This window comes from Drosophila willistoni, assembly GCF_018902025.1.
Source record: "Drosophila willistoni isolate 14030-0811.24 chromosome 2R unlocalized genomic scaffold, UCI_dwil_1.1 Seg167, whole genome shotgun sequence".
Classification (NCBI taxonomy): domain Eukaryota; kingdom Metazoa; phylum Arthropoda; class Insecta; order Diptera; family Drosophilidae; genus Drosophila; species Drosophila willistoni.
In genome coordinates this window covers 18,234,225-18,253,443 of record NW_025814050.1, presented here as the reverse complement: position 1 = coordinate 18,253,443, position 19,219 = coordinate 18,234,225, and the positions used below count along the sequence as shown (strand labels likewise).

Sequence of the window (19,219 nt, the reverse complement as noted above, 5' to 3'; positions counted from 1 at the left end):
AAGGGCGATAAGAAGCAAAGTTCATTGATCGATTTATGGCGCCCCCCCCCAACCAAGAGAAAGAAGAAATAGAAACACCTCTTGCCGTATAATTTTTATGAGGAGAATTTGTTTTGGTCTCACTCTTGGTTTTTTATTTCAATAGTATTAAAGTATCGTATTATTATATGTCTTTTTTGTTTTTGTTTTTTTTTTTTATATTATATATATATTCATTTTGTTGTTGCTTGTACGAAAAATTCTTCTTTTTTGTTTTGTAGGAGGAGTTAAGGACATGAAGGGAGATGGAAAGAAAAACTTTAAAAAGAGAGCGCAAAATATGAAGTTATTTTAGTTTTTTAAAACATATACACAAAAAAAGCCCATTTGTTTTTCATTAAATTTTTGTAGCTTTTTTCTTTTTATAGATGATTAAATTGAGTTACATGCATTATTTAGTTTGTTTTTTTTTTGTTTTTGTTTTTTAGTTTGTGTATGTATGTAATTTGTTGTGTGGTAATGGCAATTTATTGCCGAACTTCAGCAAATGAATTGAAGAGGAAAATAACGTTGCTCTGCATGGGCAGTGTTGGTCAACGATTAATGATGCATTTTCACATAGTTGTTTTTAGTTTTTGTTATCGATATACAATTTAGATATATTTAAAAGAGTCCTGCATGAAGGATTCGTTAGTACAAAATCAAAACGTTACATAGATTTATAAGGTTCTCAGATTCTGTTATGGCATGAGAGAAAATTATAGAAAATAGTTGATTGATGGCCTGAAACACTTGCTGTAAAATGGAATTCGTTCAACTGAACTGTGACTGAAAAACAAATTGAATCAACATTCATCTTCAGTGATTCAACCGTGTGATTCATTCCAAAGTATGACTGCTTTGTGTTCATGAAACATATTTTGTGCTTGATTAAATACCCCTTTTTTGAATGCATTCATGCAGGACTCGTTTATACATAAGTATGAATATTGGGTATGATGATGTGAGAGTGTGTTTTAGGATTAGAAAATTACAAACATGAAAAGCGCGCTATACGACAAGAGCCAATGGGAGAGCAGATAAGATAACTAATACGGAATGAACATTTATATCTACTATATATGGCTGAATTTTGTTTTTACGTTTTTAGATGATTTGATTTATTCGTTTAGCTCATCTCTCTTCTTCTCACTTGTGTTTTTTTTTTCATTTTTCGTTTTTGAATTCGTATAAAAAATGTTTACCACTGCATCATCATCTTTTGCTTTTGTCTGTATATTATGTATTTCTCCTAGCACATTATAAATAGAGCATCATATGAAATGGTTCTCCAAATAGTTTACACTTAGATATACACATACATATATATAAATATACATACATATATATATTTATATATTGCTTGGTATTTTCCTGTCTCTGCTTTTCATCGTGTATTTCCGTTGGCTGACTTTTTCGAGATGTTCTCTCACTTACTCACTCTCTCGAAAAAATGTTTTGTCGATCTTCGTTTTTTCATATATAAAAACCTGCGTGTTTATGTGTACATATGTATATATATATATATAAGAGTTGTATATATATAATGATATACAAAAAAGTTTTCAAAAAATGTTGTTCTTGTTGTTGTTGTAGCCTGCTTTGTTTCTAATGTTTCTTGTTTTACAAAATACTTTTCCAATCTCTATAGTTCTTTCTATTGAGGGGGATGTGGTTGTTTGCTTTTTGTAAGTTTTTTTTTTCTTTTTTATTTTTCGCTCGTATAAACCAAAAAATCATGTTTAAATATATAATAATGCAGAAATCTATAATTTTGTTTTTTTTTTTTTTGTTTGTGGGGGGGAGGAGGGAGGAGGGTAATTATTTTTAGCGTATTTCTTTCGTTTCCCATTTTCTTCATCTCCGCAAAATTCCTTACTTGGCCGTCTGGTTTTCTCTGTTTTCTTTTCTTTTACTTCTTCCTCTTTATTTTTTATATTTTTTTTTTTATTTTTTATGTATATTAATAATTACTTTCATCTTTTTTTTTAAGTTTTTAATATTAGTTCATTTAAAGTTGTTTGTTTTATTGTAGTTTTTTTTTTTTGCTTATCAAATGTTGCTCCTGTTTGTTGCTATTGCCAATGTATTAATGTTGTTGTTGTGGTTGCTGCTGCTACTCCTGCTGCTACTGTTGATGCTGTTGTTGTTGCTGTTGTAGTTTGCTGCTTATGTTGTTGTTTTTATTGTAATTGTGGGTGTGGGCTGCTGCGGCTAGTGGCTTGCTTTTTCGGGGGTGTTGTTGTGGTTTTGCCTGTTGATGGTTAATGGTATGGGTTGATTTATTTCTCCTAGTAACCACAAGTAATCAGATAATCTCCAAGTTTTTCTACAACGGAAGCGGCCTGTTGGGGCTGTACAGGATCCTCATAGATGGACACGATCACGGCTATAACGAGACATTCAAAATAAAGAGAAATAGGTAACGAAAACACATTGATTAATGTTGTTGAAATGATTTATAGATTTCATGGAAAGCTAGTAACAACTTCCACACACACACAGAAAAGTTATATATATAGCCATAGTCATTCGTCTATAATCTAATCAAATTGTTGAAATCTCTTTTTTCATACACTCAAACCTGCCATAATTACGTTTTGAATACCCTGTAGCTTTAACTTATAGAATAGTAAGGTAGATTAACTATACAAAAAGAGTCACTACTATACTCCAAACTTAGTTCTAGTCTAACTTTTTGGTAAGATCTAGCAACTTAACTTGAATGAAATGAATTTCTTTATCTGCCTTCTATGCTTTTTCATCGAACTCTGCAAGATTCATGCTTATCCGGTTGACACAATGTGTTTAGAGTTAGAAGAGAAAGCAAAAAAAAAAAGAACTGAGAAAGAGAAATAACAAGCAGCAGTTGTTGTTGTTGTTGTTGTTGATGTTGTTGGTTGTTTGGCAAGAAGAACTAACAGTATTTTACTAGAAATTATGAATAAAAGCACTCAATATAAAGAGAAAACCGGACAGACCAGACCCCAGACCCCAGTAGACTTCAGATCAAATCAAGAAACAAAAAAATGTGAATGACAAGTCTTCCACACTGTCAAACAAAACAACAACAAAAACAACACAAAGAGAGCTGCTGCTGCTGCTGCTGAGGTGGTACATACATAAATTAATCAAATGAGCAGAAAATTGATGGAAACCCAATTGATTGGAGCACAAATTAAATCAAAGCAAAACGCGCTAAAGGGTCACTAACCTGAGAAGCAACCCCAAAAATTGGTTGTTGTTGTTGTTGTTATGTCATTAATGGAGAAGAGAAAAGAGAATAAATTCTTGAGAGAGTTTTGCTCCAACCAACTGTAAGGAATTTGCTTACATTGTTGCCCCGTGTATTTATTCATTCAATTCATTTCACTTCAACCATGACAAAACACTAAGCATATCAAATTTTAATAGTTTAGTTTAGTTTAGTTGCATATTTAAACAGAGAGAGAAAGAGAAATAAATGCTGCGGCTTGTTGTTTGTAATTTAAGAAGCGTGTAGTACAATAGTTTTCATTTTTTGCCTTGTCAACGATCAGCTGTTTCCCTCTAAAGCCCAAAAAAAAAACTTTATCCAGACTTGGCTTGCTGCCACATAGGCCGACTAAATGGCGCCAAATATAGGCACACACATCCCGCATTTCCCCCCTTCTCTCCCTTTCCTCCTCCTCTCTATTAGCTAGGTCACAGACCAAAAAGCCAGATCGACCAGTTCTTGCCTATTTTTTTTTCTATTTTTTTGCTTCTTTGCGGTTTATTCCACACACTCGCACACACAGAGAAAGAGAGATAAAGCTATAGACAGTGTGGGCAATAGAAGGAGAAGTGAGAGGGAGGGTTTAGCGTCGACACACTGTGCAACATTTGCACTTGAAATGGATTATGGCAATAACCTTGAGCTTGTGGCTGCACCACTACCACCAACATCTACGTTGGGGCGAGACGTTGGGGCACAACGTCAATTGGCCCCGTCATTCATAGCCACAGTGGGACGACTTAACAACTTAATGTTAAATACAGTTTATGGCATTTTATAATGCTTGTACACATATGTACACAAAACCAAATACAGTCAAGACCAAAAAAGGTTAGCCACATGTTTACATTTCATTTATGTTTGGATCCTACATTAACCTGATGATGATTATACTCGATCATGCTCGTGCTAGATCATAAGCTTCTGAGAGAAAGTTTAGAAAAAATAATCAACTTTGGTACTAAAATACTTGTCACTTCATTTACTTTGTAATTCCCAACTAGTTTTAGCGTTGAATATGTAGGTGGAGGTTCTTGAATAAGCTTTAGAGAGTACGTGCCAAACTTTTTCTATCGACCATGAAACAAATTTTTTCTTAAGATTAAACTTGAGCTGAACTGGCTCATCTTTAAGGCCTTTGAGTTTTAAAATATGAACTTTAGAAACTTTAATCAATTAATATGTAATTAAAAGACTCTTTTACGAACTAAAAGAGTTAATAAATTGTTCTGAGAATCTTATATGTCGGAAAATCACAACAAATGTATTTTAGATTTAAATTCTTCTTTTGTTCAGCTTACAACAATATACAAACCTAAATTATGTACTATTAATAATAAGATAAATCTTTGCAGTCCAACTCTATAGCTGTGATTTACCCCTAAAGCTTGTTAGCTAACTCTATAGCTGTGATTTACCCCTAAAGCTTGTTAGCTTTAGGGGTAAAAATCGGTTATTTCAAGTCAAGAAATAGGTCTTGGACATCGAACGTTGATCAGTAAAAGAGCGAAAATATCGTTTCTGAGACAGAAAACTTATCCTATTTCCTCATCTAATGTTTCGCCATCCAATCGGACACCACTGCAGACCAAATGAGTTCTATGTGGAGTATCCAATCGGTTGTTCATACATCTAACCTAACCTATACATAACACATTTTTCCTTTAATTAAGAACATTTCCAACACTGTTATTGTGAAACAATTCAGATAAATAAAGCTATGTCTTTAACACACCAGGTTCTTACAAATTCTATATAATTTTGAAAGTTTTCAAATCAACTTGTACACTTTATATAGAAATGTAGGGGAATCCTAGCATTTTTCTACGTTATCCGTGTTATAATAAGAAATATTTCTATAGTTTTAACTTTGAAGTTCAAAACAAACAAAAAGGCTTATTATCTTTTATGGGACAATATTGGTAAGTTAATCATGATTTACCTGCCATAAATAAATAAAATAAAGTAAACCATTTTTTTTATTATTATCTCTCTTTCGAAATAGCCCTCCTTCTTGAGAGGTAAAAATGATATCAGTTTCTGGTTGGTTCTTTCAATGATGGAATAAGTCAAAAAGTTAAACTTCTTATTAAAAGCATTCGATTCATTATAGTGCAGTGGCTAACCAAAAACCACTGTGCTTTTTTATGGTCTGTGTGTGAGTGTGTGTGTATTTGTATTGGTATTGGCGGCCGGCTCCGTCGTTCAACTGTTGCCGCAAAAACTGTACAAATATGGACGAGGCTGACGCGTCAGCAAACAAACTGGTCGTAAATGCAAAGAGCAAAAAAAAAAAATCCAAGCAGCAACAAAATTAGTTTCATGGCACACACACACACATACAGAGAGTGGGGAGAGCGGTGTGTGTTTTGTGTGTGGTTGTTGGCAGACGACGAGACTTGGCCAAGATTTTTCCAACATTAGATACCAAGGTGTTGAAAAACGAAACACAAAATGAAACGAATCTTTGTTGCTGGGGTCGTCTCTCTTGTCTGTTTGTTGTAAACTTTTTCTTTTTGCCTTGTTGCGCTGCTGCTGCTGCTGCTTGTTGACCGGAAAAATGGAGCAACAACAGAAGGCAGCGGCACATTTAAATGGTCTATCATTTACAGCTCGCGGTCGTTTCTTTCTTTTGCTTCTGTTACGTGGCATCTTTTTCCCCTTACCCCCCTCTCCTTTTCTCTCTCTTCCATGCTCAGAAAACTGTTAAATGCCACAAATTAGCCATAATAATATGTTTAATGAGCTCACCATACTAAAAAGGTGTGGTGGCAAGGGGCAAATTCTGTTTGGGGCGCTCTCTCTCTCTCTTGGCTTATCAACACAATCTCATTAAAATGTTAAATTTTTCTTGTTTTTTGGCCATAATATGAAATTATTTTTTCGGCTACCATAAGAAACTTATCTATATGTATAAACTTTTTGTTGAATAATGGATTAAATTCTTTGCACTTTTGGTTGGCGATAATTTTTAAAGGCAAATTTTATTTCTAACTTCTGTTTTACGCCGAAAAAAAACACAAACACAAAGAGTCTAACTAGAAAATAACCATCTGATAATGACGGCCTTTGCTATCAGTTGGCTATTGGCCATTATCGATAAGCGCAACAGGCAGTACCCGCAAACATTGTTGGTTAACTAACTAACTAACTGTTTTGTAGACGTGTTTGTTTTTCCTTTTGGAACTGGCTTTTTCATTTAGTTAGTAATTGGTTTTTGTCATTCTATTACAATGTTGAACCATGGAAATAAAAATGGCATTGACATTCGAGTTTTTCTCAAGGTTATATATATGTAACTCGTTACAGCATTTCCTTCTTATATTAGGTAAAGTTTTACGAAGTTTTTGTAATTATTTTTTAATCAGTTGCAGATGAGCTAAAATTCAGAAACGTTATAGACATATTAATGCTTGGAGTTTCGGCCTGAAAGTAATTCTGAATGCATTTTTTTTGTAGAAACTTATGTTTGGCCATAAAATTACAAGTTCTAATCAACCGATTCTTTAAAAAATTAATGTAAACATTTTTCATAATAAACCAACAACATCACCTAAAAATGTTAAGCTTTACTTCTTTAATAAAATTTTCAAAGTCAAAAATTGATTGAAAACTGAACAAAACTTTGTAAAAAGTTTAAATTCTTGTGTTTGAGCTTTTCAAAGTCAAAAACTAGTTCGAAATTAGTTAGAAATTGAAATTCCTTGTGTTTAAGCTAGCCTTCATTTTCCGAAAAACAGTTTGATTTCAATTTTGGCGATACTTATCTTGAGAAACTACCTTATTTTGTTCCAAATGACCTTAAATTTTGGAAACTTGCCTACAAGAACATCTTTTTGTCGTCCTCATTAACTACTTAAACGTATTTTTTGGTTAAAATTTTTACAAAATGTCTTTCTTTACAGCACTTAAAAGTTGTTTATGACAAATTTGACTAATTGAACGAAACATCTGACGATGTTTTGACAAGATTGTGACATTTCCTACATCCTTTGTCTTTGTCTAATTTAACTAATGGCAGTTACTAAACTTTATAACTAAATGGTTTTTGTTTTTTATTGTTGTTTAGCTTACCTTGTGTTGTCTTCATGCAATGCACTCCACTTCGTCCCAGCTTGGCGCGCACCACACGATCTGTGCCTGAGAGGTAAATGTACCGTTGGCCGGCTAGTGTAACACCGTTGCTGGTGAGCAGGTCCTGCTGATCGAAACCGCTTATCAATTTGGCCAACTCCTCCTTTGTGACCTAAAAAGAGAAGAATAGGGCAAAATTAGTTAAAGTTTTGGAAACGATTCTTCTCCCCCTTCCCCACACAATAGAGCTAACCCTCCCAGCATTTACACAAAGTTTTAGTCACGCACGCATCCAATAAATTTTTATGAATTTCTGCCAGCAGAAGTAGATGGATAAATGAACAGACAGACAGACGGACGGACAGACGGGACATTGAACGTATGGCCGACCACGTTCTGGTCGTTGTGTTGCTCATTATTAATTTGTGTATGCGTCGACGTCGTCGTTGTCGGTCGAAAGGATACGCACAAAGGGAAGGAAGATGACTCCTCTTTTTGAGCTGCGACCGCGCGAGTCATAGTTTTTGAAGCGGCCGCTCCCTTTCATACAGGAGAGCTTACAACAACAAAAAACCATTAATTTTCTTTCATTTTCGCTTTATTTAAACAGACGGTGCAGCAGCTCAACCCACACAACGACGAGTGACAAAAGCAACAAACCAACCACCATCAAACAACATTCACAAACATCCACCACCACCACCCACCCACCACCCAGCCCATTTGGCAAAAAGTTGCCAACTCATTAACAAAAAGCCAACAAAGGGGAAGGCGGGGCGGGGGCGGATGGCAACAAGGGAAAGACAGATGGAGAAACAAGTTTTTGGCACACTTTGTATGTAAGAAAGAAAGATGCAAGAGACAAAGTAGAAATTCTGCATGTTTGGTGAAGTGAACGGTTGTAGGCAGCAACAAAATTTACTTAATTTAATACCAATAAACAAGTCTTAATAAAAATTCCTTTGCTTGGACCAGAAGAAAAACGTAATTGAGCCAACATTCCTTGAAGCTTCTTAGGGAAATTTCTTTAAATCTTATATCTGCAACATTTCTTTAACTCTTAATTTGTATTTTAGAGTTCAAACTCGAAATTGATCTATCGAAAAATCCAACTTTAATGAGAATAAAGACTCTTGACTTATTTTGAAATAGAAGTAAAGTCTTATTAGTATGTAAAAGTATTGTAAAAACCGATTTGGCCACTCGTTTGACAATTGTTTTAGGATTTACGTTCGAAAACGTTTTGAAAATAACAAAGCTCTGATTCTTCATTCTTGCCTTAATAAAGGCAAAAATGTTATCATAGAACATTCATTTCGAAGCTAATAAAGCCGAATTTATATTATATCCTACATAACAAAATCAGTGGCCAAATTTGGGCTTAAAATTTGTCAGATAAAATCACAAGTTGTCAATTTTACACCCGATAAACCGCCACCGCAAATATCGATTAACCATACGAATAACTAGTCCATCTTTAAGGAACGGATTCACGCCCAATAGAAGCAGAGAAAGAGAGGGAAGGGGAATAAAAAGTTCAAATGAAGAATAGAGTTGCCACATGTTTATAAGCAAAATTGTCAAGAAGTCACATAAAGCAAACAAAAAAAAAAAACAGCTGCTGCTGCTTGTTGTTGTTGTTGTCGATTGCAGTTTGGCATATTAATAATCAAAATTCCATTTATAATTTCCAACTATATATGATTAAGACTTAGTCATTCACATTTGTCACAACAACAATAACACGAATAAGAAATAAATGAATCCAGAAGTTTCCATTTGAGCTAAAATAAGAAAAAAGCGTTGAGCAGTCAAATGAGCTTAAGAGAGAGGTGGGAAAGAGAGAGATAAAGAAAGATCGTGAGAGAGAGAGAGTGAAACGCGAACAAAGCCGGTTTATCGGCTAACAAACAAAACACACAAACAACAAATAAAAAGTAATGCCAAAAATTATAATAAATTTAAGTCACAGGATCAATAAACTTGAAAAAAATCAATTGGCTTTATAGCAAAATAATAAAATATCGTACTAGAATATGGTAAAAGGAAAAAATTTCTTTAAATTCCAAACTCAAAGTTATAAATTTGACATGGAATTAGAGAGATTAATTAACTTAATTCATATTGAAGATGGAGTGACTAGAGACATACAGACGAATCGATTTCTAATAAAGAGTTCTAAATTATTTGTTAAAATATTTATAATATAAAAATATTATTTTTAAGCACATATTTTTCGAATATTTAAAACATTTTTAAAAATCTTTCTCTATCAATCTATTTTAAAATCAAGTAAATTTATCAGAAACAACCAAAATATATTGAATAAAATGAATAAAAACTCATGTGTACGCCCATGACTAATAAACAAAACAACACCAACGAAAAAAAAATGATTTTAAAAATTGCCAATACCAAAAACAGACTTTTTCCTTTTGCCATAATTTATTTCAAATGCAATTGTTGAAAAACAAACAAAAAATAACAAATTTGTATGCCATATAAAGCCGGTTTCGCAGTGCGAAATACAATACCAAAAGGTAATGCGCAAAAAAGACGTTATTGATAAGCGTCACACACACACATACACCTAAAAAACAATGTCTGGCAATGTATTAGAGAGAGATACAGCAGCTGATTCGTGTTTCATGCCAAAAAGGAGGAGAAACAAAATTGAGTGAGTACTAAATAACTCAATTTAGAGGGCATCCAAAAATTGTTCAGGATTTTTTGTGATGATTCATGGGAAAACTACAACAAATTTAAACATAAAGTGGACCAACAAACATAACAGAAATGAAAGTGATGATTACGATGATGAGTAAGGGAAAAAAATGCGAGCGGCTTAACTTGTCTATAAATATTTGCCAACTTTTCATTTCAAATAATAAATATGAAATAAAGTAGGCAAAGAGCTGGAGGACTGCCAACTCATGCCAAAGAAAAAAACGTCAAGAAAGTGTTTTTTAAATAAAGTCAAAAAAGGGAGTGCCCATGAATGGAGGTAAAGAGACGGAGAGAGAAAGAGAGAGACAAAGCAGGATCAAATAAACGCACATGGCCAGGGCCAGGCGAGACAAGGCAGGAAGTTGCACACACACAGACACACGCACACATATAGAAAAAATAACTTTTTTTTTTTGAAAACTTTGATGACGCGGCATTTGGTTGCTGGCTGCGCTTTCAAGATACATTTCTTTTTTTTTCCTTTTTTTTTTTTTGATAAAAGAAATGTGTTTTTTTTTTGCCGGCTGAGGAGGAAACGTACAAAGATAATAAAAACCCACTCACACACACGCACAATAAGGCACACGCATGCAACAAATACATTCAAAACTATTGATAAAGGCAACCGGTTAAAGCTCTCTTCTGTTGTCTCTCTCTCTCAAAACAACAAAAAGGGAGTATGAGTCTCTCCCTTATTCACTTTTTGCTCTTTCTTTCTCTCGCACGCGCTCTCTCTTTCTGTCTCTCATTCTCATTCTCTGTGGATTGCATTATCACATTAATTTGGAAAAAGTCAACAGCCCCTTGGCTCATATATTAACCACCTCAGCCAACCCCCGCACACCTCTCCACCCACCGACAAGCTGCTATCAAGTTACTTACATTGAACGAAAACGAAAAAAAAAACCTTTAAACATATTCACTTCTATATAAGTTCATAATCATTATCCCAACTGCTGCTGTTATTGAATCCGAGTGTGACTAATCCTAAAGCCTGACAAAAAGAAACAAATGATTCATCATTCAAATATACCTAAAAAAAAACACATCAAACAAAAATTTCTTCTAGAACAAACACAAGAAGTTTGTTAGTATTTTCTCTCAATGTACATAAAAAATGCCACTTTTTTTACTTCTGATAAGGCGCGCACAACTAATTTGTCTCATTTTGACTGACTATTAATTGGTCTATGAGAATTTCGAAAATGACCCATTGACAGCATGACAAATAGGAACAAATGGCAGCAGATGAAATCTTTCTCTCCGTTCTTATCAATAGTTGGCAAGAACAAAAAAAAAAGGAATAATGTTTGATAAGAAAATCCATTACTTTTCTTAATTGAATTAAAGGTTAATTATTGTTAAAATTTTTCGAATTCGTAAAAAAGTTAAATTATATGCCAAAGGGTTATATACTTTATTTATATTATATTATTATGAATTAAAAAGCCATTTTGCTAAAGATCTCATAGATCAAGTAACTTCAATTGAAATAATGGCCAGCAGAAGGCCTTACAGTACAATAAACAAACTGATTCTATAGAAAATATCACATGGAACAGAAGATTTGCCATATGTTGAGGGATCTAATAACTTGTTTAGAGTTTTAAACAATACTTAATTCTCATTACTTTTCCAGAAAATAACACCGCCAGATGCAGGAGTTTATGAAATCTGAATCTTTGTTTAAGTTTTCCTTTTTTCCATTAATGAAGATTTTGAAAAAAAATTGATAAACTGTTATTTAAGGCTATCTATCAGATATCGAGATTTATGTTCCCTTCTGCTAAAGTAATGGGTTAGAGTTGAAATAAATTAGAAGAGATTTTGTCTAGCCAAGGTTCCTATTACATTACCATAAATTAATAATTTGATAGTTTAATCGGTGTATTGTAATTAATGAATCATCCTCTTCTTATTGTTGTTGAATATTTTAGATTTCTCATAACACGAGAGAGACTGTTATCTCAATTGATGTGCCAAAGTGTGATTTAAAAGAGAGACAGAGAGAGAGTGAGACTTGCGCAGCAGATGACAAAATCAGCCGGCTATGTGGGGGTGTGTGATGGTGTGAGAGGGGTGAACGAACATCAAATATGCTCTCTCTACTCCACAAAAAATGAAAAAGGAAACCCAAAGACCAAAGGAAAGAGAGTGAGAGGAGAGAACTTCTCGTGCAAGAGGGTGGGAGTTTTTTTTGTTGCTCTTTTATCAAATGAAAGTAATCATGGCGGACTTGCATGTGGCGCTGCTGTTTGCCTCCTTTGTGTCTGTATAGTGTTGTTGTTGTTGCTGGGTCACACCCTTGAACTTGCGAAAAATTCATTGTCAAACAAAAAAATCGGCAATTGGCGATCAGAAGAAATCGATATATTTGTGCGAAATGGATTTATTGTTATATTTTTTTTGGTGGTTTTTTTGGAGTACTTACCTCAAAGCCATTGGACTGCGCCCAAATGTTGCCATCGTGTCCGGCAATACAGGCCTTGGTCACGCATTGGGAGGCCAAAAGTTGGTTATCGACATAATCTTGCCAGCTCATGATGTATTTGTTGTTGTTGTTGGTGGTTTTGTTAAACTATATATGTATATATATATACGTATTATTAATATTTATCGCTGACTTGGGCACAGCCTGCAACACTTTTTCTTACACGCCAACAAAAAATTTTGTGGAAAAAGCGTTGGAAAAAAGAGACAAAGAAAAAAATCGCAAACGTTGACGATTTTTTACTTAAAAATTATTTCTTTATATATATATTTATATGAGAGAGAGATGTAAGAAATTTTATGTTTGTTGCTTATTACAAAAACTGCAACGAGAAGAGGAAGATTGGAAAATGTCAAAATTGGATGATGATAACAGAAAATTATATATTCTTAGGGAAACTTTTTTTTTGTATTATTCAATTGAGATTTTCGTTGGACTTTTTATTTTGAAATTTATCTTTAAATTTATATAAATTTTTGCTTTTCTCTTTTTCTTGTTGGATAAATTTAAAAGAAAAGCATACTTTTCCTCAAATAATATACACACACTAACACAAATACGACGACGCACACACACACACTGCAAAAGGGAGGAATTTAGAGACCGTTAAAACGCCAACACACACCAGCACACGTCCGACTTGTTCAGAGCGACAAAAACGAATAAAAAAAAAACCGCCAATTCGCCCGACCAAATTGAGTATTCGCCCAGCCATGCTTACACTCAAGAGAGCGAGTGTGACTCATTCTCCAACACTTGTGAGTTGAGTGCCGCTGGACTGCATGTGCGAAGGAGATGGCTATATATATGACGTTGACGGCCGTTATTAATGCAAATGAGTGAACGAGCGGGATGACTCAACATTACGCTCAACATTGGCCGGCCTGCTCTGTCTCTGACTCTGAGTGTAACTGTCATATATTAAAAATAGACTTTGTTAATTTAATGCACGTACATATAGATATATACTAAATGTATGTATGGAGATTACAGACACATAAATTCCTATCTACAACTTGCAATAAATTATTTCAATTTTTTACGTTTTTTTTGACCGGCTCCGGCTCCTCTTGAACTTTTCCCACAGCGTCGGCGAAAAATGAGCGTGTGTGTGTGTGTGCGTGAATATGTGTGTCTTTTGTGTCGCGAAATATTTGCAAATTTTATACTTTCTTAATATTATTCACAAATATGTTCAATCTACCAATTATTTTTTCATAAACACACTTTTGTTAATTGTTAATTGTAATTAATTTAAATTTCGAAATTGTTGAGAAGCAACTCACACTTTTTACACGCTGCGCCGACAAATTAGAGATGGGAAATGTATCGATGGAATTTATAAAGGCGATAGATCGATGTAAATTTTTCGATAGCAATACATGAAGCCCTGGTTGTGAAAAAATCGGGGAGAAAATAGTGGCAGTCAATTCAGCTGACAGATAGGGTTGCCAACCCAATTAATTGTAATTTATGAACTTTATTGAATATTGTTAGTATATACTATTGATATATTTTTAAATTCAGTTTTTTGCATTCAAAAATATGAGAAAAGCAAATTGGGTAACTGTTTTTTTTTTTATCCATAGTTGTCTGATTTTAAGGGTGGCCATACTCCGATACGTATTTTTCTCATCGAAAAATTTGGCCACACTGATGGAGTGTCTTCCTCTTCCTCTTTTGCTTGGTTTTAACAAAATCAGTTAGCACGTGTATAAAAAGTGCCAAATAATAATCAGAAAATGTTAGTATAAACACGTAATTAATCAATTGAAATGTGAAAAACAGAAGGGTGACCTTATTCCGCATCGAATATATATTGTTTTGTGACAATCCAAGTGAGATTTGGTCAATAAAATTGGAATTCAAATTCTGAAATGCCAAAATTTTAGAGAAAGAAAAAAAAAAGAATGGCAAGTGACTACGAGACGACGACAGAGCAGAACGAAACGAATGACAGCACCGCTACTGCCAATGAGTGAGAGAGATGGGTTGTGTTCATTTGTGTGTGTGTGTGTTTCGTGAGGGAGGGCAAAACTGTGGATTGAGCGAGACAAGAAAAAGAGAGCAAAGTGGTTGCTTAAAAATATTTAATAAATAAATGCAAAATGACGTTTTCCGCCAGCTATTTATAAATTGTTGTCTCATACCAACACAAAATCTCTGTCAGGGTCACCAACCAGACTTTGGATAATAGTGGTGATCATATGCTTTCATACACATGTGTGTGTATGTGAGTATATTGTTTAATTCCTAAAATTTATTTAATCATTTTTTGTTCTTTATTCGTCATTTACTTGGTGGTGGTTGCTGCTTCATTTTTGCTCTCTTTCTATGACTTTGTCCCGCTTGCTCTAAGGCGGCTTTTTTTTTTCTACACGCCTATGAAGTTTTGCCATTTTCCAAATAACGTTTGACAACACTAGTTACCGCTTTCTCGGTTACTCACACTCTCTCTCGTTTACTCTCACAAATGCAACTACTGACATTGACACAAACAGGCCTATAGTCGTCTCTCTCTCCCATGGGGCGGACACACCATACTGCTACTGCGGCAAAAAATACATTCCGATTTTTCAGACATAAAACTACCGCAGAACAGAAAGCACATAACAAAAAAAAAAAAAGGAAATTTTCTTCCTTTTCGTTTTTCTTTATTGAAAAATACTAAAACACGTTTGTGTGCTGTGCAACAGAGAAGAAAGAAAGTAAAAAAAAAAAAAGAGAATTAACTTTGACGTTTAAATTACAAATTATTCGTTTCAACTTACTTTTTTGACAATACACATAACTAAAAGAAGAAATTGTTTAAGTGAACGGTGCACAAGCCGTCGAAATTCAGCATATAAATTTAAATAGTCAATTTTTCATTGTTGATAATGTAAGTGTCGCGGATTCGCCATAACCACAAAAAAAATAAAAGAAAAGAAAATCCCCCCATATATATAATGATGATGTGTGAAAAATAGCCCCAAATTTCTCTTTGTTCATACGTATGATGGTTGTTAACATTTTCTCCCCGTTTTTCTTTTCGGTTCTTTCATTTATAGGGATGATCGAAGTGATATAGCTCAAGATGGTCCCGCTGGCATGGACCCTGAGGGTGTCATCGAATCGACCTGGCACGAGGTCTATGACAATTTCGATGACATGAATTTGCGCGAGGAGCTGCTGCGCGGCATCTATGGTTATGGTTTTGAGAAGCCATCGGCCATTCAACAACGCGCCATCATTCCCTGCGTTAAGGGTCGCGATGTCATTGCCCAGGCGCAATCGGGTGAGTAATAGCCGCACAAAGTGAGTGTGTATACAAATGAAAAATTGTTTAAATAAGCAGAGAATAATTGTTGGAGAAGTTTCGATGTTGATTATGACTAAGACCGCTCGCCCTCTCCTCTTCGTGCATTCGCTTTTGTCCCAGAGGCAACTTTGTGTACTCTCTCGTCTCCAAGAGAGAGAATTTTATACTCTTTTTTTTCGAGTCTTCTCTTTTTTAGCGTCTTTTGCGCTTGCGCGCCAGTTTTCCTTCCTTTTCGTATTCCTTTTGTGTTCTTCTTGTTTTCTCTCCCTCTCCCTGTTTTTGCAGCTGCGCCATGTGTGAGCCGCATTTTCATGTTGTTGATGGCTTACAATTTCAGCAATGTGTGTGTGTTACCTACTTAATTTACGCTTTCTACCTGAGCACAGCTGATTATAAAGTATTTCAAAGAATGTAGGTTCTGGTTTCGTCGTCGCTTTGTCTGTAATTTGCATTCCTAGAAAGTTGATGATCATTAGAGAATTGAGTTTCCGTATGAGGAATCCATTAACCTGGCAATTCCTCATTTACCTGACAATTGTTTAGATTCTTTCGAAAACTTAATTTGATCTCCAAAAAGAATTTGAATGGCATACGTCGGAAGCTCTTTAGTAGTAGTATAATTAATCGATTTTGCTAAACTGAATTCATTCAGATCCAGAAAATGTCAATCGGCTGATTAGCCTTGTACTGAATGCTGTTTAGTTTCAGAAGAAACTATCTATTCAATTTGGTCTCAACTAGGAAATTAATGTTTTTCAAAGTTCAACTATTTTTTCAAATCTTGTGAATGCGTTTTCAATCTATAAGTGGAATGTCTCCTAGTTACCTATAAATATATACAAAAAAAATATCTTCATAAACGACCTAGAGGGGGTCAGAAGCTCCTCTTGAAATGTATGTACCCTATTAATATTCATAGACTTTATTTATAATGTGTAATTGAGGGTAAACGAACTCGAGTTTAATACTAAATGTTTTTCTTTTCTTCACGTTTATTTTATATTTAACAGGTACTGGCAAAACTGCCACCTTCTCGATTGCCATTCTGCAGCAAATCGACACGACAAGTCGCGAATGTCAGGCTCTGATTTTGGCACCAACTCGTGAATTGGCCACCCAAATCCAACGTGTGGTCATGGCTCTTGGTGAGTACATGAAGGTGCATTCGCATGCCTGCATCGGTGGCACCAATGTCCGTGAGGATGCCCGCATTCTGGAATCCGGCTGCCATGTGGTTGTTGGTACCCCTGGTCGTGTCTATGACATGATCAATCGTAAGGTGCTCCGCACTCAGTCTATTAAACTGTTCGTTCTGGATGAGGCTGATGAGATGTTGTCGCGCGGTTTCAAGGATCAAATCCAGGATGTGTTCAAGATGCTGCCACCAGATGTGCAGGTCATTCTGTTGTCTGCCACCATGCCACATGATGTGCTTGAAGTCAGCCGTTGCTTCATGCGTGAACCAGTCAGCATTCTGGTCAAGAAGGAGGAATTGACCCTTGAGGGTATCAAGCAGTTCTATGTGAATGTTAAGCAGGAGAACTGGAAATTGGGTACATTGTGCGATCTGTACGATACCCTGTCCATTACCCAATCGGTCATCTTCTGTAATACCAGACGCAAGGTGGGTTATCTTTCATATAGTTTAGGTTGATTGTTATATACTTACGTGATTTTGCTTTTATAGAAATTTACTCAGTAGAGGAGGGGCACTTAATGAAGATTAATAGATATTGGCATTATTTTTTTATTAGTTTATTGTTATTAAGTTGGGTTTGTTTAGAATTCTTTATGACGTTTAGCTTGATATTTAATTTTCTTTCTAAGCAATAGCTGGTAAAGTCAGAGGAAAGTAAAGCCTGAGCTAACACTTGAAATAATGCAAAAATCTCATATCATAGAACAAATTCATTTAACTTCTTAAATGGTTTCAAAATTCAATGCTTAATTGTTCTTTTTAAACTTTTTTCCCTTAAATAATTACAAATGTACCCCAAGAACTTTTCCTTAAAAGTACCTACATAGTTTATCAACTTCGTTTGAAAGCAATATACCTAAAGTGAAATAGTTCAGAAAATCAAAATATTTACTTAAGACAGAAAATATATTTCACGTATAGAGGACGGAATCTATATATTTTTGGTTAAAACCTTTGAAAAACTGGAATTGCTTCTATTAAGTCAGATAAATTGATAGTAGAACAAATTAGGCGTATCTAAGACATTACTAAGTTCCCATCATTAACGGCTTTTTTTCTTTCTTGCAGGTCGATCAATTGACCCAGGAGATGTCTAACCACAACTTTACCGTCTCGGCCATGCATGGTGATATGGAGCAACGTGATCGTGAAGTCATCATGAAACAATTCCGTTCGGGCTCTTCCCGTGTTCTGATTACAACTGATTTACTGGCGCGTGGTATTGATGTCCAGCAGGTGTCATTGGTTATTAACTATGATCTGCCCTCGAACCGCGAGAACTATATCCATAGGTAAATACAATCAAAATCAAATGTGCGAGATGATTAACTTATCAATATTGTCTATCTTTTTCATTCCAGAATCGGTCGCGGTGGTCGTTTCGGTCGCAAGGGTGTTGCGATCAACTTCATCACAGATGAAGATCGACGAATCCTTAAGGATATTGAACAATTCTATCACACAACAATTGAGGAAATGCCTGCTAATATTGCCGATTTGATTTAAATATTTTGTTCAGCCGTAAAAAAAGAAGTAAACTTGAAACAACCATAAAGAGAAATTCATAACAAAAGATAAAGAGTTAGAGAGAAGTAGCGAACCGGAGATAATACGAGCGCAAAATATTTACAAAAGAAAAATAATTAAACAAACAAATAAAAATCAATTGAAAATATTTATTAAAACATCATCAATATCGACAAGAAAAAAAGGAATCGGCAGTAGAAGAGAAGAGGAAGAAACAGGAGTAGCAGCAGAAGCAGCAAGCAATAACACCAGCAACAACAGAGAAGGGAGTCCAGCCAACAACAACATCAAGATCTATCAACAACAAGAACAACACATGTGCATATGCCCCTTGTCGTTGTGCAGCTTGCCCCGCCGCCCGCCTGTATGTGTAACATCAATTTGAAAACTGCGTCGTCAAACCAGCAACCAACAACAACTTTTTTGCAACTATCTAAAGGGAAAGGAAAAAGAAACAATTTTGATAAACCGCTAGGGCAACAACAAGAAGAACGCATCAGCATCTAGAACAACAACAACATTCATTTTCGTTTGCCCCCCAGCAGCAAGCAGCAACAAAAACAGCAGCAACATTGTTTTAGCTTTTTCTAGAACTATTGATAAAAATATAAAAATACAAAAAAAATA

At 34.8% G+C, this 19,219-nt stretch overlaps 2 protein-coding genes across 5 annotated transcripts; one reads left to right on the top strand and one right to left on the bottom strand.

Annotated features, from left to right (window-relative positions):
- Window positions 1–1,851: 1,851 nt before the first annotated feature.
- LOC6642238 (profilin) lies at window positions 1,852–13,877 on the bottom strand. 3 transcript variants are annotated; one of them, XM_047010474.1, is made up of 4 exons: window positions 13,853–13,877; window positions 12,507–12,653; window positions 7,349–7,520; window positions 1,852–2,407 (listed from the first exon to the last, which is right to left on the bottom strand). In XM_047010474.1, exons 2-4 carry the CDS (start codon window positions 12,615–12,617, stop codon window positions 2,310–2,312), a joined length of 381 nt encoding a protein of 126 aa, XP_046866430.1. In that variant the 5' UTR covers window positions 12,618–12,653; window positions 13,853–13,877; the 3' UTR covers window positions 1,852–2,309. The 3 variants fall into 3 exon arrangements, with proteins under 3 accessions (XP_046866430.1, XP_002065356.1, XP_023031351.1); XM_002065320.4 differs by lacking the exon at window positions 13,853–13,877 and adding an exon at window positions 13,090–13,220; XM_023175583.2 differs by lacking the exon at window positions 13,853–13,877 and adding an exon at window positions 13,119–13,220.
- Window positions 13,878–14,233: 356 nt separating this feature from the next.
- Window positions 14,234–19,219, top strand: LOC6642237 (eukaryotic initiation factor 4A). Of its 2 annotated transcripts, none has more exons than XM_002065319.4 (5): window positions 14,234–14,310; window positions 15,617–15,843; window positions 16,878–17,491; window positions 18,134–18,357; window positions 18,427–19,219. In XM_002065319.4, coding segments are annotated over exons 1-5 (1,212 nt in total). In that variant the 5' UTR covers window positions 14,234–14,308; the 3' UTR covers window positions 18,572–19,219. The 2 variants fall into 2 exon arrangements, with proteins under 2 accessions (XP_002065355.2, XP_023031336.1); XM_023175568.2 differs by lacking the exon at window positions 14,234–14,310 and adding an exon at window positions 15,317–15,447.